This window comes from Melampsora larici-populina (genome assembly GCF_000204055.1).
Source record: "Melampsora larici-populina 98AG31 unplaced genomic scaffold MELLAscaffold_18, whole genome shotgun sequence".
NCBI lineage: Eukaryota > Fungi > Basidiomycota > Pucciniomycetes > Pucciniales > Melampsoraceae > Melampsora > Melampsora laricis-populina.
In genome coordinates this window covers 806,878-829,285 of record NW_006768782.1, presented here as the reverse complement: position 1 = coordinate 829,285, position 22,408 = coordinate 806,878, and the positions used below count along the sequence as shown (strand labels likewise).

Here is a 22,408-nt window from a genome sequence, read left to right as displayed (position 1 = left end):
TCTTTGACAAATCATAAATAGTTTGTATTCCAATTTTCTTAGGGTTCAACATTCATTGCGGCTTTAATGGCATCAGAAGAATAAAATGACAAATCCTTGAAGTTAACCTATAACGTTCATATTGATTTTTATTTGAGTGTAATGAACTGTAAGATTTTCTATTGTTGATATCTTTGGTTTGGGTCTTTTTACTTTTATCTCTTTGTAAATGACCTATCGAGAAAAGAATCAGAAGAAGGGAACAATTATGAAATAGAAAAATTTACATATGTCCATTGTTTGAAAAGATTGGGATATTCAATTGGTTTATTGTTGATTCATCAACACAAGTCAAAATTAGAGCTTTAAAATAGGGAACAATCCAACATGCTGAGGTTGTATGCTCTATCAGATGAACAATTTCTTTCATTTGCATCAGCCAGAGAACATCAATCATAGCTGCACTCGATTTTGGTCGCTACCCCATGCTTAAGCCTACCTTTAGGGGGCTTAGCTAGCCTTGAGGCCCTGCAAAGGCCACGGAGGGCCCATGGCCATGGCAAGGGCCATGGCCCTGAGGGCCCTGAGCCCCTCTGTGGCGCCACAAGGCTTTGTGGCTCCGGGTGTGAGCGTGATGTTTCTGTCAGCCATATCTCACCATAATCCGTATACAGGGTTGGAAGATCGTACAAAACCGTTATTGGACTTCTAGAATGCCCTGCATTGCCACTCTGGCACACCCTGGTCGGCCCTGCACATATTTTGAAGGTACTCGGGTCTACCCGAGTCCGGGTTTGGCCCCGGGGCGGCTCCGTCATACTCAGGGCCGGGTCACAGCCCTTGGTGTGCTACATGAAGACATGTCATGTAGCTGTGACATGAACCAGGGTGTGGGAATATATATTCTGTTTTCAAGCTACATGACCGCGCGACCTGCATTCACTCGATGACCTCACTTTGCCTGGGGTGAGGCCCGAGGGTAGAGGGTATTGATAAGATGAGTTAGTTTTCTTCCTATCTAGAGTTTCATGTAGGCTCAGAGAGATCCGAAACATAAGCTTGAATGGCGAGATCCTAAGACGGATTGATTTGAAAAGCTACATTTACAGTCGTTTTCAAAAACCTTGCCGAAATTTGCCCGCAAAACTCGAGCGATTTGGCGGTGAATTAGCGGCAAGCTTTTTGAAAACGACTGTACATATATTGAGAACCTAAGCAGCTTCAACGAAGTGGCCCACTTCAAGCATTCCCGACCGATTTAAGACTCCATTGAGTTGGATTTCTGCTCAATCTGCCAAGTTATGAATAATTTCTCTGTTCATGATCTTCAAACGCTCTCACCCATTGATACATCTGTTTGACTAACAAATTGCCTGTTACACACACAGGAAGGTTTTGGCATCCATTATAATTTATAGCTCGTTATGCTCGGTGAACGCAGCACACCACACTCGATATGCCGTTGATCCCTAAGCTTTCCTCAGGCACACTTGGACAAGTCAATTTTAGAGAAAGATACTAACGTCATGAAGATATAAAGTTATGATCTTCCTTGTAAGTCTTGATCAAGATGATAATAATAACTTGGGTTCTACTATTTCTGCGGTCAATGATCGAGCTTTGTGGGGATAATGATCTCAGTGAAGGTATGAAATCGATGCAGTCTGAAAAGGAAAAGTACGCACCAAGATATGATGGAAAAAACCGATTCAAAGAGATGATAACTTAAATTGGTTTTATCCGAATCCATCATCCCAAATTGATTTCTATTAAGCTTCCTTACGCGCTTTTACAATTTTCTTTTAATTCAAGCTTCAACTTCAAATGAGAGAAGATTGGTAAATCAAAGAGGATGATAAGTGTTGGTTTTTTTTTTTTCAAAGGTGTAAATCGATGGAGTGAGTTGAGAATTATCTAGATCTAGACTGATATGAAGATTTTGATGAAGACTGAGTTGAAGTCAGTAGCTCAATCGAAAAGAAAAGAAAAGAAAAGTTGAATGATGATTCTCATCTTTTCATCCATCTCATCGTCATCGTCATCATCATCATCATCATCTCACTGCCTTGTTCATCCCGAAATTGATATCCTCTTTATCAGGCCGCTTAACTTGGATGTACCAGTGGCAGTACAACCATCAGATACCGTCGATTCTGTTATCTAAGCCATTTCACTCATCATCGATCATCACATTCACCACTCTATCTACGAAATCTCAACATTGGCTAGCTTTCATATCGGACACTTTTCTCTTTAGCCTTCTCACTCGTTTATGATTTTTTTCAAGCCGGTTAGCTTTGATCCTTAGTTTACCTTAGACTATATTCCCATCATTGAAGATATTTTTGGATGACTATATATATGTAGACCATCTTCCGTTAGCTTGGCTCATTTCTTTCCCATTCCACCTGCTTCCTTATCATCTCTGTTTGCCAAAAAGGTAATCATCAATTATTTGATTTAATTTTACACTTGCCCTACCGCCCATCTGCACCAACCTTTGAAGCCCTTTCAGTCTGAATCTCACCCTTTCATACCTTTTAAGACTCTTCTTTCATTCAACCTCCTCATCGCACTTACATTCTTACCACTTTAAGAATCTCATCTTCTTTTATTACGGACCTGAACTCAATAATTAGAATTAAATCATAACAAGATCAAGATGCAAGGAAAACAACGAACATCAAGTACTCCTTCTTCAAGTTCGAGTGTGCTACCATCTTTTTGGAATCGTTGGACTAGATTATCTTCTTCTGCTACTAATTCTCCTCGAACTGAAGCTGGTTCGGCGAATGGAGAAGAAGGTGTCTTTAACACACCCTTACGAAAATCTAATCAACCCAATCTACAATCACCTCAAGATACTGAATTTAGTGATGATGATGTTAATAGTTTATTGATCACTCCATCAGACATCAATCGAGCAAGTTTTCCAGAACCTAAAAATACTAATCAATCTACACCATCACAATCATCTGGTCTTTATTCACGTCTTAGACCCTTAAGAGGTGGAAGTCTTTTTAGTTCATCTCATAATCCTACACCTGAAAGTCTTCGATCAATTAGAAAACGTCGTGAAGAGGCAGAAGAAGAAGAAGCAAGAAGACCGTATAGAGGTCATGGTAGAGAATCTAGTATATTAGCTAGCTTTTTAAAGAACAATGGAGGTTATATGGACGATTCTGAATCAGAAGATGACGAGTTTACTCCTCCACCTATTCTTCAACGTTTACCACTTACCGGAAGCCGATTATCGGTGAAACCCCCTACTACTACTACTACTACTACTACTACTACTACTACTTCAACACCATCAAGAACATTAAATCGAAATCGATCAGTACATACACCAGTTAGATCTGCTGGTCCATCTACACCTACTACCATGGGTAGAATTCAAATGATGACTCCAGTCCCGGCTAGTAAGACAAGAGCTGAATTGATTGTAGCTGAAGAGAGAAGAGCTTGGAGAAGAAGATCAGAAGGGCAAGCTTTGTTTAGAAGTTTAGTTTTAGGTGAAGATGATATATTAAGAGCCATTTGATGATCTCATGTGAGTTATCTTTCTATTGTCCATTTGATCACTTTATGTGACTTATAAGCTGATTTTGTTTTACTTCGTCGTAGATTGATCGTTCTAATGGAACTTCAAATCGCGATTTCAACTTATCTAGCTTCGGTGTGATTGTTTAAACTCGATCCTTCTAATCATTCTCATTTTAAATCCAGAGACATCAAATCACCAAAAACTTCAACTAATCACAACTCCGATCATACGTATACTGAAAACAATAAAAAGAATCGACCATTGCTTTCATTCCGCTTGTACACGATCAATCTGCTCGGTTTTGTTTTCTTTTTCATCTTTTTTTATCTCTCTTCGTTCTTTCAAATTGTTTAACTTTTCCTTTTTTTCATTCCTCAATTTTTGACTACTTTTGTACTAATCTAAAGATATATAAAGAAACGGACTTGTTTTTTCTTTCCTTTTTAATGTTTTTTTTAATTTATCATATCTTACCAAAAAAAAAATTCATTCAATCTTGAAAGAGTTTAACCAATTGGTGTGTGAAAGTTAAGGGAAATTGAATTTATGTATGTGGTTTGCTTGTGTGATCACAAGGCGCCCTGTTTGGAATGTTTGCCAATCATAAAATCTTAGGTCTTTTATAAAAGATTGTCAAAAGTTGATAGCTGTTGAGGTTATGATACACATACACTTCAAGCTCACTTTCAGTTTAGTTCATCACAGATTTTTTGTAGCAACTTGAAATGTCTTGCCTCAAACAAGCTGTGATGAAAGTATCAGTGAAATGTCAACTTGAAAACCCTAATGTTTTACTGATGATAGAATTCTTTACACAAAGCTTTGGTTTTGAAAGATACACAAATCATAACTCAATATAAATGTTGAACCAATACAAACCATTTGCCAGTGACTCATTGTGTTCATCCTAAAAATCTAACCAAGTCAAAAGTTCCACTTCAAGTATTTTCCACTCTGACCTACTTTCACTCTTACTCTAACACAACTCACCTAGTTGCCCCTCAAAGGTTTCTTAGCCCATCAATTCTATTGGCTTTTTCCCTTCCAATCCCAAACTCATCCCACTTATGGTGCTATTTGTGGTGTCTCATGCCTAAGCCTCATCACTTTGTTTCTTGCTCTTGACATTGAAACAGTTGAGTAGAAAATGAGAAACAAGCTTGAAAGTGAGTTTTAAACTTCCAAAATAGATGCCTAGGATTCATGAGAGCATTTTTGGAGGCAAAGCCCTGGACAGACCTTTCTTCAAGGTTTTTATCCAAGGTATTCTTCTGCACTAAGAATTACCTTAGGCTTGGATCAAAACCCAGAATGATTCTGGCTGCTGTGAAATACAAATTTGGCAGTGGTTAGAGACAAATATCTATAAATAATTTATACTCCTACAAAGTTACTCAAATCAAATTTTTTGGAACAATACTCACCAGGTTCAGTATGAACAATTCTATTAAAGTTGAGTTTTTTGAACTAACAGTAGCTCATTCACCATTACCTAGGTAACCTAAGTAGGCAACCACATTTTAAACCAGTTTATGAAAGATTTGGATGAAGAGAGAGTTAGAGATGAAAGGAGAGTATGCCAGATTGGTAAAGGATGGTTGACAGTGACAGTTTTCACCTATTTGTAGTTCAAATCTAATCACAAGAATCTTGTTACCTTGTTCATCATCTGGAATCTTTTTATTAATTTCATCTGAGTTCATTTCATCATCTCCACACTCTTGTCTGTCTGGAATAGGTTAGCGTTTAGTAGTCTTTCTTATTTGTCTTCTCAACTTTTGTTCATTAGTATTGTCTTCATTGAGTGTTCTTTGTCTCAATCCCATTAGTTCCCTGAAATAAAGTTCTGATTGAACTTCATCTAAAAGTTGTGCATTAAGAAACAAATAATCTGAAATCTTTTTATTACTTTCATCTGGGTTCATTTCCTCACATCCACATTCTTGTCTGTTCAGAATAGGTTTGAGTGGTCTTTATCTCACTCTCATAAGTTTCTTGAACAGATTTTTGATTGAAGTTCATCTGAAGTTTCACAGATTTGACTCCTCTTACTCCCAATCCTAAACTCTATTGGGCTACTGATGAAGAGGTTCACAGCTTTTCTCTACTCAACCTCAAATATAGAAGTGATGTGGGTTTACTTGTGTACCTTTCCCAGTTCACAAGACCTGTTCTAGCACATGCTGTTGGAGGTATTCTCAATATTCATCAAATTGGAGTTCAACACTGGAATCCCCCCCTTCAAGTATTCAGGTACCTCAAGGGAACTATCTGCTTAGGCATCACCTATTGTGGCATGTTGGACATGAAAATCTTTGGACAGAGAAAGTTTCAATTATCCTGTCCCTCACTGTAATACTGACTGGGATGGCGACAAAAGCACCAGACCTTTACCAACAGGCTACATCCTCACATCATCTGGGGATTCTCTGTCATGGAAATGTAGACTACAAGCTATCATTGCTGTGTATTTGACAGCAGCTAAGTGCCGTGCTATCACAGAATCCAGACAAGACCTACTTTGGCTTATGTGTCTGATGGATTCCTTTGGTTGCTATCTGGGAGTGATACATCTAACTAAGTCCAACAAATCAATTTTCCATGGTAAAACTAAACATATTGAGATCCGGTATCATTGGATTCAAGAAGTTGTAAAATGGGGTGATGTATCTCTGCTAAGTGTGTCCCTCCACCTTCAAAAGGTTAGTATATTGCTTATGCAGGTGTGTGTGATAACCATGAAGGAAATAGATTCTAAAGTTTTTATTCTTTTAATTTTCCTTGTTCCCTTGTCCAGATTTTTCTTGAGCTTAGAGCTCTTTTTTTTGTAAGCCAGTGTCATGTCAACACCAGGGCTAAATGTGTTCTCCCACCTTTAAAAGGTTTTCTGTTGTAGATCTACAGCATTGAGCTTGTAATCTTTGTTTTCTCACAACTTGATTTTAACAGATAAGATCTGTGTTCTGGTTCACAATTGTGATACTGTGCAAGGGTGTAAATGGGTAAAATGGCTCCAGAGTCCAAGTATTACCATGGTTGCTGTGATTGCAAGTTGGCTGTGAGTTTGAGGGAACTGACTGTTTAGTACTGGCCAATATATAAATCTCTGTGACTGATATCAATCAAAGAACAAACCTGCTCAAAGTGATGAAATAGAGATTGGTAAGTAAAAAAAGAATATACAACATAGTCAAGACACACTCTTTATATACCAAATACATCAGTTTCAGAAGAGGTCGCAGCATTCACAGCAAGCTCAGAAAACACAACTAATGATGTAATAACTAATCAAATATGATATCATAACATATAATACAAGAAATTAATAATTAATAAGTAATGAATAAATATGAGATTAGAAAACCAGGCATATGCCTATACGTCAAACTTCAAGTGTTGATGAGGTGTTTGATGGGGTGGCAATTGTTGGGGACAGTTGAGTGTGCGGAGCAGATTGGAACAAGGCGGATTAAGCTCAATCCAACAACTGACTACGGGTAACCCGCAAAAGCAACAAGTCTGCCATTTGTGAACCTCGCAGTCTTCAATAGTCTCATTTGGTTAACGGAAATCAAGACATTTTCAAAATACTTGGCCAATGCTCATTATATATGCTTTAACTTATCCCAAAGCAGTATGTGAGAGTCACAACATGATGTTTATTTGTTGATCTATGTCTAGAGAAGATTACTTTATAAAGAGCTTTTCTTTGCATGTAACTTTTGTTCTGTACTCAAAAATCATCATCTTTTTATTTGCCACCTTCCAACAGGTGCATTTCTCTTCTCATTGCTCATACATGATTCATCAGCCTTAGCACTCTGAATCTCATCCATCACTAATTTGTGATTCTTATCAGATCACCTGTACATTCCCTTATGTTATTCTCATCACAAGATACTTTTGTGCCTCCTGATCTACCAACATATGCTTTTCTTTGATTGGAATTGGTTGTACATTTGTGCGATGGTGCAGACGTTCGGCACATGTCAGATATTCATATACACCTCCATTGGTTTCAGCATATATACGTGCACGCCACTGGGGCCCATGACCTTCCAAAAATCTGAATGTAGGGTTTTCTTCTGTCCAGGATAACTCCAACTGCCCATCGATTTCGCAGATTTGGTCTTTGAACAACAAGAAATTTGTTGTTTCCACAGCAATAAGACCTCTAACTCCTGCTAGTGCCAGTAACGTCGAAAGTGCATGTCGATTGAAAGAGCAGAGTCCAACCATGATCTGATAAGCATCCATGTTTTTGAGTCCATCAGCTACCATTTTAAATTGTACTTTAATTAATTTTCACCCACTAGATTTTGATTAGCAGTTTACTGGGCGGGGCAGCTAAAAATAAAGAAACAGTCTGTAGGTGGTCTTCTACCTGATCACTCATAAATGCTTAGCTCAAATCATCCAAGATGATTGACTTTCAGTGGGATGAAAATGCCTCACCTCCTTAATTGATGTGCCTTGAGTTAATAATACTTGACAGAGGCCAACGGCAGGCGTCAAGTGCGGACTTTAGGTCCAAAAACAAAGAACAATGGCAGAGGAGGAACCAACTTGGAAAAGCTGTCTCCTTGGAAGTATTCAAAGACAGAGTAAGGGTGAGGTGGGGATTTGAAGGGACCCAAAACAACCGCTACTTATATACTCGCAAAAGTTTTCTGACAGTTTCGGCGACGATACATTCTGTATTGCATGGTTCAGTGTTTTTGGACCCATAGGCTATCAATCGCTACGTAGTCTGGCCTCCTAAATCTGCCGCAGATGCACATTCCTTGCAAGATCAATCATCTTGGACTTACAGTGACTCCAACCATACATACGACACAATCTGGTTGAGCCCGGGGGGTCCACGCAATGGTATCGAGTGTACTTTTGCTGTGTTTGTTCTTGAAACATGCGGGACTGTGAGGTAAAGCGGGTCCAAAAACTGTGCAAAAAGGTGACATCCTTGTTTCCGATCATCTTTCCTGGTGTGGTTTGGGCCCAAGGCAATTCGGATTTCCACCAAAAGGCAACATAACCTTTGGGTCCGTAGGAGCCACTCCAGCAGGCCGACAACAATATCAGACCTAGACCTTCGCCCCGGCCCCGGAATTTCGGGGACTCCCCGCGTCCCGACCCCGCGAGGCCGGGATGCGGGAGGCAATTTGGAACAGCAAATCCCGCGGGGAATTGCGGGGGCGGGATTCGGGGGCGCAGGGAAATCCCCGCACTCCCCGCAGATTGGAAGACCCTCTGGGGGGGCAGATGGAGGTGGTTTTGAATTGACAAAGGGGTACATTTTTGTACTTTCAATTTCATAATACTCATGTTTGTAATTAGACTATTTCACTTATCAATGCTAATCATCGAGGCCATCAAAAAAAACTGGCCCAAAGGCACGATACCATTCTTTAACACAAAGAAGACGTTCAACGGTAGCAGGATGGAGTGCTGAACTCTGATGTCGGAGGACGGCACGGCCTTCAGAGCAGACGTGCTCAGAGGGGCAGCTGGTTGCCGGAATAGCGAGGTAAGCCTGTGCCATCGCAGACAGGGCAGGGTATGCCTTCACCCTTCCCTTCCAATAGGCAAGGAGACAATTGTCCTTGTGCTCGAGTGGCTCCAAGAGGTAACAGGTAATCTCGTTTGTGACCGAATTATCGTCACCGAGATCTGGCACCCCAAAAAGTTTGTCGTCGAGTGATGTAGCAGGTGTGAGAGTTGGAGCTTGGGTATTGATTATGTCAGGAGTTTCAAAGCTTGCATAAGCCTGTGCCGCCTTGATAAAGTCCGCTTTCAATGAGTCCAACAAGTGACCACATATAGAGAGTGAGTCAAAGTGAGATTTGTAAAACTCCAATTTTACACGAGGATCGAGAATTGTCAAACAAACAGGGCCTGGCTTCTTTAAAGCAGCAGTGAGGTACGTTTGTAGTTTATTGATCATGTCATCCGCTGTTGGGATAAGCTGACCCCAGTCATATGTGTACCGAGCCTAGAGATGTAGAAGGTCAGCAGCCGCGAAGTTAAGGAGGTGAAGCAGATGAACCCACCGCTTGCAACTTATTAATCACAACCACGTAGATTGGAATAACGGTGTTAATTGTAGGATACCTGGTCGCACAGAGACGCTCGGTAGCATCACTAAGAGGTTTGAGAAACTTCATCATTACTTCGAGTTGCTTCCACTCAATCAACAATAACTTGAACTTTGCGCCCTCTGGAGTGGCCGAGAATTGTTTGCAGGCAGTCCTACATGATACAAATGAAATAATATAAGTGAAAAGTAAAGGATTGTGAAAAAAAGAAAACTACATACCTGAGTAACAAGGCGCGCTCAAACATAGCGTAGGTGGAATTCCATCGAGTTTGAACATCAACGATTAGACACTGAGCCGCGGTTGGAGTTGGTAAGTCTGGTGGAAAGAGACGGATGAAGTTCCGAAATGCCTCGAGGCGCTGAGGACTGCCACGAGTGTAGGTAGCGAGACCGTGGACTCGTTTGTAGACAGACGCCATGTCCACATGGGCTCCATCTGGAGTGTCCACCAGGGCGTTGATCGCCATTGGATTGGATGGAGTATCCTCGTTTGAGTCTTCAACAAGCGGACCGAGGACCTTGAGGCCAGCTTGAGCAGCTAGGTTGAGTACATGGGCTACACATCCTAAGAGGTGCTTGTCAGCCTGGAAAGTGCCACCCGAAGCATTTTCGATCTCCATGGCCATCGTGTTGTTCGAAGAGGCATTGTCGGTAGTGATCGAAGCCAGGTTTTTGAGACCACCATAACACGAGATTGATTCCATAAACAAATCAGCAAAGTTCTTTCCAGTGTGAGCTCCTAAGTTCATCAAGTGTCAGTATAACAATCAAACAAAAATATCTAAAGCGGAATAGACAACTTACCCTCGACGTGCGGGATACTAAGAAGGACATCGACCTTCTTGAACTTCGAGTTGATCATATGAGCGGTAATAGCCATGAATGCGGTGTTGTTGGGGGCGGTCCACGCGTCAAGGGTGTAAGATACAGCAGGAGCTTCAGCAAGGAGTTGTCCTTTGAGGTGATCTTGATGGAATAGGAAAACTTCTTGTAGGTGTCGAGACAGAGCGTCCTCTTTGACTAGCATAGACGTGGTTTCTTGGTTACAGAGACGAAGTAAGGTGGTGGAGGATTTCTTCTCCATCATCGCAAAAGACAGGTCACAATCACTGATGAGATAACATATTGCTGTCTTTAACAAAGCAGTAGACAAGCAAGGCTTCGAGAGAGAAGGAAGAAAATAAGATGGATGAGAAGCAAGTAGAAACAGGTCCATAATGATGAAAAGAATCACGAAGGAAAAGGAAAGAAGAGTGAACCCTTTACATACCATTTTTTTGGTCTTCCCACTCTCCACGCATCGGTCAATCATCCCCATACGTTTGGTTCTCTTGTTGGGATCTTCAAGCTTGTGTTTGGAGGTCAGATGATCCGACATGCCCTTCGTGCTCGATCGTGCATCACGAGCCAAGAGGGCTCCGCATTCTATTCCTTGTTTTGACGTCACAGAGCACTGTACCTTTTTCCCACAGGCGCTAGGGTTGAAGTGAGTCCATACCCAGCTTCGTTTCCCGTTGGAATTGGTCGTGCTGACATTGGAATCTTGATTATTGCCGGCTTCCCCCGCTGCTGAATCACCAGTGAAATCGATTTGATCCATCCGGAAGGAAATCAAAAGGAAAAAGGTGAGGTTAACTTTGATAAGGAAATGGGGAGCGGGAAAGTGGAATTAAGAGGTAGGCCAATTTAAAAACGGTGAAAATGAAACTCACCTCTATAAAAAATTTTTTTCGAGCCCCTTGAAAGTCGCACCAGTCGCGATCGAACCAAATACTTACCTCCCTTGCGTTGTGAGGCAACCTTCATACCCCTTGGCGTGTCTTCTTTTGGATTTTGGTGGGTTTTTTGGATTTTTTGGATTTTTTTTTGTTCTATGGTGGGAAGCGTCAAGAACCACTTAATCGGGTATTTTTTCAAAAAACCTCGCTGAACCCGCAAAAACCATCCAAATAACAAATTGAGATATTTTTGAGGCCCTCTCATCGAGGGCTATTCAAAAATATCCTCAGCGGACCATATTTCGCAATTCTTGTTTTTTTGGATTTTTACAGCAACAACAGAAAGAATCATAGAGTGTAATTCCTGATGAAAATTGAAATTAATTATACAGTGTGATTGTTTGTTCAGTCTTTGTTTGATGTGAGCAAAAAATGAGTACAATACATCGATATTTGATAAAAAAATGTAGAAACAGAGGAAGAATCATCATTCCAAGTGAGAATCGCTAGCAGAGTTGAGAGGAACGACTCAATGTGATGCATAGAGTTTTGTTGGAAGCTGAAGAGAGTCTTTGGCTTTCATAGCGTCCCTGTTCTCGAGAAAAATGATTGGAAATCAGACAAAAAATAGCAGAATTAGAAAAAACTCAAACAATTTCAAGAAATGACTGAGAAGGTAAACTTACATGAGTTCAGTCATTTTCCCATCAGTCTTGCAAAAAAAGCGACGGATGGTTTCAATAGGACATGTTTGCCGGATCTTTTCAAACAAGTCCTTAGCTTCTTGTAGGCTGTGGCATTCAAAAGTGTGATCTCGATATCCTGTCATGAAATCAGGGTTCAATTTCCATCAGGCACAGCTGAAAAGAAATGAGAAAATAATGAAAAGACTAACGTGATTTGATGTAACACCAAAGATGCTCAATGGGATTAAATTCACAGTGAAACTTGGGCAGAAACTTGCAGATATGACCCACCTTCTCAATTGCCTGCTGAAGCAGTGGCTTTTTGTTCGCAAAGTCGGATTGGCTTGCTAGCACCTTGTGTGCACAGCAGTTTGGAATATCTACCCCGGGTAAAGCATTGCTAGGAGTTGGTCAATCTTTTTCTTCAGGAATCTTAGCATGTCTAAGTAATCTCTCGGCTCGAGCAATTTTATCCTTTGCACTTCCAGTCATCTTGCAGTCCTTGCATTTTAAACTCATCTCTTTTTCACCTTGCAAAGCACGCAGTTTGTTGTGATGATCCCACAAGCCACGCTCAATGAGAATTTGCTTGACGCCTTTTGGTTTTCCTGCCAGATCTTCTATCTGAGCAGCTTTCACACGTTTCAATTTCTTGGGTGGAGCTGGGGTGACATAATCGTGTGAGAAGTTCATTGTTTGAACTTTTCCTCGGAGCTCCATTGGAATATTTGGATCATCAGATGGGATAACGGTGTCCCTAAGCTTAGCCTTTGCACCACCAGGTTTGAGATTCATCTTGGATAGGTGAAGAGCATCTGAAGCGAAAGACTCGTGTGCTGCAGAGCAATCAAAAATAAAGCATGCTTGAGCCTTTGGATGATTGGTTTCAAATATTGGAATGGCTCGAGTGACAATCTGTTCAACAAGTTGCTGAGCATCCCACCATCCCTCCTTAGCTCCGGGGTATATTGTGACAGCTGCATCTTGAAACGGCAGTGTTGAGGTGTTGTCAGGAGGTAGTACAAGCCGTCCGGTTGTGAGGCAGATGAAGTCGGAGATGTGAATCAATTTGCCAATACTTTTGGTCCAAAGGGCAACATCTTTGTTGGACATCCAAGCTCGTCTGGGTTGTTCATTGGTGTGAACAGTTGATTCATCGTGATAAACCCTGACAATCTCGCGGGTGTTATCCTTGAGTTCAGGATAAACGATCTCATCCATCATTCTACCGTCATACTGAGTCTCGCGCTTGCAAAGTTCGAAAATCTCGTTAATGAATTGCTTTCGATATATTACAACATCAGCACGTTCGTGCCCATCATAATACAAAGATCGCCGGTACTCATTCACATGAACCCCCATTCTATGCATCCATTTCCTCGCAGTTGATACAGATATCATTTCTTTATGTTGATCATATTTGGGGAGAATCTCCGTGTTCACATAGTGAGTTAGTGTTTTGGGTGTTACCTAAAGAAAACAGAGTAAAAAGTCAAGTCAGCTAAGGATCAGATGGACAAAATTGGATGAAACAATTTAAGATAGGCATATTTACCCTTCCAACTGGCTGCTCAGTAATCCAATCGGCGATTATCTTGAGTACCTCACCGTTGTCCAAGATTGATGGATGAGGTGTTGATTTACCTCTACCGCTCTCTGGAAGATGCCGATGCTGGAGAATATAAGCAGCTTGGGCACGAATTCTAGAAGCATGATTGATGCCGCTTCCATCATCTGGTGGATTTCGTTGTCGGAGCCATAGATTATGAACTGTTTCGCGAGACGCTTGGATGGCACAACTCTTTGGATTTTCGAGGTTAAGAATCCTTCGACGGTTGTTAAATTCGCATATGAGGCTGAGTTGATCAGCTTTCTTAAGTGCAATTGGGGTCGGAGTTGGGTGGGATTCACAATAATTAGAAGCATCTTCAATTGCTTGATTAAGCTCATTCCACTCTTGATCTATCATTTCAAGTTGATAAGGTGTTTTGGTATGGATGTGATCTGTTGATTTAAATGAGTTGATTGAAGAATCTTTGGGCATTGATTCTGAGTCTGAAAGAGAAGATAATTCTGACTCGTTTGAATTGGAATCTAATGAGTTGTCCAAAGGTTCTTGGACTGATTCCGGGTCCAAGAGAGCAGATGATTCTGAGTCCAAAGAAGACAAGCTTGAACTAGAATCAGAGGATTGATCCGAAATATCTGGTAGAGTTAGCCACGGCTTGGACTGGTTTGTCTTCAATCTTTTTGAAGACTTCTCGGATCCATGTCGACGACAACGCTGAGCTTTCTGGGCTTTTGTTGCCATTGTGTTATATGATGATTCAAAGGTCAATGTTGAAGAAGATAGCTCGAGAATGATATGAATTGCAGTGGTCAACAGCAAAGAATGAAATTTGGGGATTTCTGTAATTACAAGATACCCGGTCCGTGGTTTTGTGCTTCTTGACGCTTCCCACCATACTTTTTTTTTTTTTTTGGAGGTACCCCCCGCATCCCCCGGCCTCCCGCCGGGAAATGCGGGGGCGGGCTTTGGGAAAAAAATCGTACCTCCCGGCTTGCGGGGGTCCCGCGGGTTCGGGCTGCGGGGTAGGTCAAAGTGGCCGGGGTGTGGCCGGGGTGAAGGTCTAATCAGACCCGTCTCTAGGTGTAGAATCTGTGGCTCTAAAGTGCCACTTGAGTCACTTTGTCAAATTTGACAAATTTGACCTTCCAGACCCCCAAAAAGGTCCGCTGACCAAGTGCCGACCCTGGCCGACCCTCTCGGCCAAATCATCAGATTCTCCTTTGCCTTCTCACCGACTTTTCATCATCGACTTTGGCGGAGTACTTAAAGAGAACTAAAAGTAGGACTTGTTCAAATATGATGAACTCTAAGATCAAGACAATTATGGGACTTAATAAGGACACACTTGATAAGAATACAGTGTATATAGTTAATTGAATCGATTAGTTTATTAATGGTATTCAAGATTCACGAAGTGGCGTCCAGAAGTGTCAAGAAGTGACATCCAGAAGTTTCTTGAACATGCTCGAGAAACTTCTGGAGTGACACTTCGTGACACTTCTGGGCAACTTTGAGAGCCCCATCAACCTCCATCAACTCCTTGGTCACGATACGATTACCACCTGATCATGCCGCGGGTCTCAGTCCGACGACAAGTCTTAAGAGGACTCAAAGGTGTTGCACGCCATCATATGGCTCACCCTCCGGCCGAACCACTCCTTCAAGCATCAACAAATCAAGAAGTTCCAGAAGTTTTTCGAGCGTGTTCAAGAAACTTCTGGATGTCACTTCTTGACACTTCTGGACGCCACTTCGTGAATCTTGAATACCATTATTGTAGGGATCCTTCTATTTCCCTTATCTTTCTATTAACAACTTCTTGTCTTCCTTGAAGGTACTTCATCTCCTTCAGCTCATAGACATAGCATACCTTATTCATGGATTGAGAAACTTTGCTGGATGTCCGGCTAGAAATCAAACAAGCACTAGATTCCTTTTTCATTGTCCAACCTATTTGAACAAGATGTTCAGAACGTTGAAAAGTTACTTATTTTCCTGTAGTCTTCTCTCAATCCTAAAGTTTTGAACATCAATAGAGTAGCGCGCTGATAAAATTGACTGGGTCCTCAATGAGATTGAGCATTGCCTCGGGTCTGGACATTGTCCAGGGTCGGCACTTGGTCAGCGGACCTTTTTGGGGGTCTGGAAGGTCAAATTTGTCAAATTTGATGAAGTGACTTAAGTGGCGCTTTAGAGCCACCGTACTCTGGAGCGCCAAATGAGTTAAAACCCCAAAGTATAAAAAGCTTACATGGAACTTGCCGTGAAAGCCCTGTAGGGCATATCCCGAGGTAAGCTTAACCAATCCCCTCTCGTGTGGGTCTCGTGGATGTGATGCATATATCATTCATTTGATACATTCAGGGGTTTCAAGCTTCATCAGGTGTTTTTTACGTATTTTTCAAAACTTCAGACAAATTTTCCAAAGATCTATATATTCATCAAACCATCGTACTTTCCATTCGAGACACCTAGAAAGGTATTTCATCCTTGTCGTAGTGTAAAATTACACAAAAAAGGCTACCTTGAAACACCTTGGTGATTGTTTTTTAAGCAGCCATTGCAACTCGCTTTATTTTTAAATAGTTAAATAGATATGTACAAACGGACTAGTTTTTGCTTTTTGATGACAATGTATTGAACGATTGTATTTTCTATTTTGTTCAGAATCATGAAATAAAAATCTATGTATGAAGAGAAATTTAATTCGATTATTTTTTCAAGAAGTCTTGCTTTCGTGATTTGTTATGAAAGTAAAAGACTCGCTGTTTCAAAGACAAGTTGTTGCGTTCTTTTAAATCTTTGCAAAATATCGGAAAGACAAAAAAAGGACATTTATCGAGTGTATAACTTTAAGCAAAAGAGGGGCAGAAGTTAAAGAGATCAGAATACCGTTTGGAATGAAAATGGTCGACATCACAATGCAAACAAAAAGGTTAGGATGTAAGCGATCCATATCTTGGAAGATTCTAACCTTCGAATTGCGTATCATATATGGCGTGAAGATGAAAAGAAATCGGAACAGAATGTGACATCGGCACATCAGAATTTACTGGTAATCGTGTGATAACTTTTTTTCTCTTCGACTTTACCAAGCTTTTTCCAAAGAAGGCTTTGGGAGGTGGTCTTCACATCTTTTGCGATATTCAGAGTATCCAATCAAAGAAGGAGATAATGTTGAATGAGGAGACCAATTCATTCAAACGCGAGATAAGACGTAGGCACCTCAATTTTTTTTTTGATATCGCTTTTGATAGCTTTTGATTTCAGTATACTAACTTTGGTGTAAACTAGAAATCTAAAACAAAATGCAACAGCTACAGATAATTGAAGACTATTTGATAATGTCAAACAGAAAACAAAATAACAGATTTTAAACTCTGAAAGACTTCTACCTAAATCAAAGCAAGAACGAGAGAAACATAAGAAATCTATTTTGATGAAGAGAAAGTCACTCTATTTGATGAAATGATTTTAGAAGCCTTTGAATCAAGTCTCAACGTGACCATGGGTGTTCGCATTGATCAGCCCTGGTAGGTTTGCACTGGCTGAGACATCAAGACACAACCCGATGATCTGAAAAGAAAAGAAAAATTATCAACTTGGTTAACTTGAGCACAAATAAGACAAAGGATATAGAGAACGTACGACGTCTAAAATCGAACCGCTACCGCATCGATTGCCTGCCATAGGCTTTGTGAGAAGTTTCATATCCACACATGCTGAGATCAAAGATGTATACATTTGGTTCTTTTTAGGGCAATCCTGATCTCCCGAACCCGAATCATCGCCTCCGTCGGTATCATCACCTGATCCACCGTCATCATTGTCATCGTCTTGAGAGTTATTGTTTGGTCCTGGTTTTTCAGACCCCCCTAGCATGGAGACGTCAAGGCAAAGTTGGATTTTCTACAGTTCAGGGAGGAAAGAAAGCTCAAGTTATTCTTTAAGAAAAACGCTGGAATTGATGAGAAGAAAACCTACAGGATCAAATTCGCCTTTCTTGCAGCTGTCATCATCATTTGGCTTTGAAAAGAAACTCTTATCAACACAATCTTCCACAATTGTACTGTATTTCTCATTCTCCTTGCAATGATGTTGCTCTCCGCCTTCGTTTCCGTCATTATTGGGCTTATCATCATGATTCTTATGAGCTTTGTTGGGTTTCTTCTTGTGATGCTTGTCTTTTCCATCATCACCCCCTTTATCGTCATCTTTCCCTTTGTGGTCGTCTTTCTTGTCATCTTTCTTGTCATCTTTCTTATCGTCTTTCTTATCGTCTTTCTTATCATCGGGATTGTCTTTGGCATGATCTCCATCGTTCCCATCATGATTTGGCCCATGGTCGCCGCCATCCTGTTTGAATGAATAAATTCGTAGTCAGAAAAAGTCAATAATTCGCCCGCTTCGATGATGTGACAAAAAACAAATATTCAGGTAGGGGATAAAAATTCAGAGCACGCGACGTACGTTGGAAGGATTGCCCCCAGATCCGTCGTCGCCCTTTCCACCCTTGTCATCAGGTCCATTGCCGCTATCTGCACCAGGATGGTCTCCACCTTTATCATCAGGTGAGTCGCTGCCTTTATCGGGTCCATTGTCGCCATGATCAGGTGATTTCCCTCCATCATCCTATGAAAGTGAAATAAATGAAAGAAGAAAAAATCAGAAGTCTATAAACCGGAAACCAAGATTATATCAAATTTCGAGGGGGAAAACGCACTCCAGAGGGTGGGGCTCCGGATCCGCCGTCCCCCTTGCCATCCGGTCCATCGCCATTGTTGTTCTATACGCGCGAAAATAAAACAAATTAATCAAATGCTGATGTCCAGATCAAATATCTGAAATCAAAACATACCTTTGGCGAATCACCAGAGTCGCCTCCTCCCTTAGGTGAGTCACCAGAGCCATCTCCTGATTTGGGCGAGTCACCAGAGCCATCTCCTGATTTGGGCGAGTCACCAGAGCCGTCTCCTGATTTGGGTGAATCACCAGAGCCGTCTCCTGATTTGGGAGAATCACCGGAACCGTCTCCTGATTTGGGCGAATCGCCAGAACCGTCTCCTGATTTCGGTGAATCACCAGAACCGTCTCCTGATTTGGGCGAATCACCAGAGCCGTCGGATTTGGGTGAATCACCAGAGCCGTCTCCTCCCTTAGGCGAATCACCAGAACCGTCTCCTCCCTTAGGAGAGTCGCCAGAACCGTCTCCTCCCTTAGGCGAATCATTGGAGCTGTCTTCTCCTTTAGGCGAATCACCAGAGCCGTCTCCTGATTTGGGAGAATCGCCATATCCATCTCCTCTCTTAGGCGAGTCACCGGAGCCGTCTGATCCATTTCCGCCATTCGGGCCATCACCGCTGTTGTTCTATGAATACAAAAGAGAGGATAAATGCAGATCATCAGCGAATTATGTAAGACCAGAAGAATTCTGATGGATACTTACGCTCGGCGAAGATCCCGACCCGTCACCTCCCTTATCACCAGATCCGTTGTCGCCGGAGCCGTTACCACCAGATCCATTATCACCGGATCCATCACCATTGCCACCCTATCAAATTGAAGGAGGGAAATATGAAGTTCAACAAAAGCCTTTGGGGACGATAAGAGTTTTGAACAGTAGATGAGAAAAGAAACAGTACATACGTTTGGCGAGTCATCGCCCCCGTTTCCACCTGGCCCATCAGAGTTATCACCGTTGCTGTCCTATAAAGGTAGAGTAGATCAGATCAGAAAGATAGAACAAGCATATCACATAAATAGGAGCTACTCACCCCAGATGGTTCACCAGACTTATCGTCATCGGGTGCATCGTCATCATCATCACCTTCAGGTTCATCAAAACTAAAAGCAGAAACCTTTCCATCTTGATCTTCTTTCTTAGGATCATCTGAATTATCTTTTCCGTCTTTATCATCTTTCTTTGAATCATCAGGGTTGTGATTACCATCTTGCTCGGCTTTCTTGGGTTCATCCGATTTATGAGGTTTACCATTCTTATGATCTTTATGACCTTTTTTCTTGTCGGAAGATGGATGATGGTCTTTCTTTTTATCACCTGCTTCATCATCATCAGGTTCATCTCCTTCAGGTTCGTCAAAACTAAAAGCCGATACTTTTCCATCTTGATCTTTCTCCGGTTTTCCATCTGATTTCTTGCCGTGATCCGGTTTTCCATCCGAGTGCTTTCCATGATTCTTTTTTCCTGAAGAGGGATGCTTAGATTCGGTTTTGGACGGTTTTTTTCGGGGAGTTCCAGATGATGGACGATGAGGATGGTGACCCTCTGGTTGTTCGTCTCCATTCGATCCATTATTAGAAGAATCAGCTGGTGGACTATCGTTGGAGCCATCAGAAGATTTTGGTGGACCTCCACCGATAGAGATGTCCATACATAAAGAAAGGAGCTGAAAAATCGAACATGTCAGCTATGGTACATCACTATCCTTCAAAAGTAGGTTCAAAGGCGAAAATGGAAATTTATGACTTACGCTGTTCCATTTTTTGGGTGGACAGGATCCTTTATCCTTTCCTCCCATGACACCCGAGAGTGGCGAAGGAGAGTCTGATTTGCCTTTATCGTTTGTGTTATCGGGGTCGAAATTTTCACAGCCGTCAAAGGAGTAATTGACCTAAAGAGAATCACTATGAGTATTTGATTGGGATCCACAATGAACAAATCCCTCTTACCTTAAAACATAGCGCTGAAACCATTCCAGGAAGATCTAAAGAAGGATCCATTCCAGAGTTTGCAGGTCCGTCATAATGACAAGACCAACCGTCTTCGGGTTTACGTCGGTGTAAAGGTTTGGTGGCATCATTGAGCGGTGCAGAGGATACCAAGGTTTCGAGTGAGGGAAGAATGAGAGCGATCAAGCAAAGCTTTGATCGAAATGACATTGTCTTGGAACGTTGTCGTGATTGAAGTTGAGCTCTTCTAGTGAGTGTATAAAGAGTGAGAGAAGACAGATCTATGATAGAGTAATAGACCTAGAGTCTAGGGCGGGCAGTAGAGCCTCGAGGAAAGTCGATGGAAATGTTATTGTTTGATAGAGAGAATGTTCAGAAAGTTGATGAAGGCTACGAGACGCTCAGTAGCTTCGAAAGAAATCTAGAAAGTTAAAGATAGTATTCTATTGAGAGTTCAAAGAATTTGTGAAAGTATGACTTTGCAGACAGATTGAAAAGACAGATTGGTGGGTAGATGAAGACTAGGAAGGTAACGATTATAAGATTATATATAGTCCATTGCGATCCCAACTATCCTCAATATCATGGTCCTATTGCATGCGTAGAAAATTTCCAGTGACTTGTTAGCGGATCAGGTCATAATCCTTTCAGCCGACCTCACTGGAAATCAGGTACGGTTGCGGCCGCTAACTTCTACGTACCTGGTGAGTTCTTACACGTGGATTCTATCAAAGTCGTCGTCTTGTTGAGTATCCTCTAGACTGTCGGGTCAGCTGCTTTGAAGAGAGTAGACAGTGATCTATGGTCCGTATTCGAAGCCTCAGTTGAGGATCAATCACTTGAACTTCTTGTTTACTTCGGACGCAGATAAGCCATCTAAGATGCCGTACGCTTAATCGCACTCCACGCTCCAGAGATTGGATCCGGAACCCAACCATTACCGATTGGACTGATAGCCTCTCCCTTGATGCGAACACTACTCGTGCCTGGACGTAATTGATTTATCTGATTTCCGAGGCACGACTCGACGAGGGACTTCAGATATGAGGGAGGTCTTTTCTTCGCGGGAGAGAAGACCCGGGGTCCTCAGGTTCAAATCACATCATGACCTTGGTTTCAAACACGCACAGCGGTCGGCAAACCTTCCGTTTATGCCGCTGCATCTTGACATGTCGTTCTGCTGTTCTGCCTTGTCCTGACCGTCAGTCATGACTGTATATAAGGCTTCTGGATTTCTGAACCCATGATCGTGGATCACATGTTGATAAAAGCAGATGCTGTCCGACTTTCCTGACGACTTCAGTAGAATTGAAGGAGAGGCCAAGTGTTTCTTCGGATATAGAAACAGTAGCAGTCCTTGAAGGGCAGTTCGTTAGTGGTCATATCAAAGAGCCCATTGAAGTGAAAGATGAAGGTGATCGATGGAACGCCAGATTTTCAAAGCCCTGCAGACAGTCGCTGATGGCGCCGATCCTATTAGCGGGAATCAACTGAGGGCAGCTTCGGTCCCGGATACTTTGAGCCACAACACGGGTTACGCCAAATCATTCATTGCTTTTCAGAATCAAAATGATCAGGATAAGATGTTCCAAAGGCTCCATTAAATGTTGCTAAACATTTTTCTCTCACTGAGCAAAATCTTTAAGCTTAACATAGTAATAATTCTCTCCGTTCTTGAAGAATCAAAAATCAAACCTCCTTGTTCAATGGCCGCCCGCCCATCCTTGCACGTCCCTTGTGAGGCACTTGATCATCATTATTATCTGAGCAATAGGAGATAGGGGTATCATTTCAGTACCACCTATTTTTTATTCCTCGAAAAGCTATACAGGGAGGTCCAAGCTATATCTCACTCATTGTGAGATCTCTTTTCATAGCCTATTCGGATTCCCTTATATCACACGAAACCAAACATCTTAGTTGATCATGGTGGCCTCACTGTGTAAATCGAGTTTTTGAAAAGTTAAATCTGATCTTCGTACGATGAACTTCTGATCTTTCCAAAGAAATTTGATTGATTTAGTCAAATATGATGGCTTCTTTCAAGCTCAAGACTGTGGATCTTTCGTACATCTGGTGCCACGGTGGCTCACAGTCACACTACATGACACTCTTTTGTTTTCG

At 41.7% G+C, this 22,408-nt stretch overlaps 2 protein-coding genes across 2 annotated transcripts; one reads left to right on the top strand and one right to left on the bottom strand.

The window, feature by feature from the left end:
* Nucleotides 1-1,923: 1,923 nt before the first annotated feature.
* On the top strand, nt 1,924-4,034 carry MELLADRAFT_71890 (uncharacterized protein; the record flags this gene model as incomplete). The annotated part of the gene is made up of 2 exons (XM_007410073.1): nt 1,924-3,532; nt 3,607-4,034. One exon carries the CDS (start codon nt 2,642-2,644, stop codon nt 3,521-3,523), a length of 882 nt encoding a protein of 293 aa, XP_007410135.1.
* Nucleotides 4,035-17,083: 13,049 nt separating this feature from the next.
* MELLADRAFT_86440 (uncharacterized protein) lies at nt 17,084-20,494 on the bottom strand (the record flags this gene model as incomplete). Its single annotated transcript, XM_007409982.1, has 11 exons — nt 17,084-17,170; nt 17,243-17,503; nt 17,579-17,950; nt 18,065-18,226; nt 18,318-18,380; nt 18,453-18,962; nt 19,041-19,145; nt 19,241-19,300; nt 19,369-20,001; nt 20,086-20,226; nt 20,285-20,494. 11 exons carry the CDS (start codon nt 20,492-20,494, stop codon nt 17,084-17,086), a joined length of 2,604 nt encoding a protein of 867 aa, XP_007410044.1.
* Between the last annotated feature and the right edge of the window lie 1,914 nt (nt 20,495-22,408).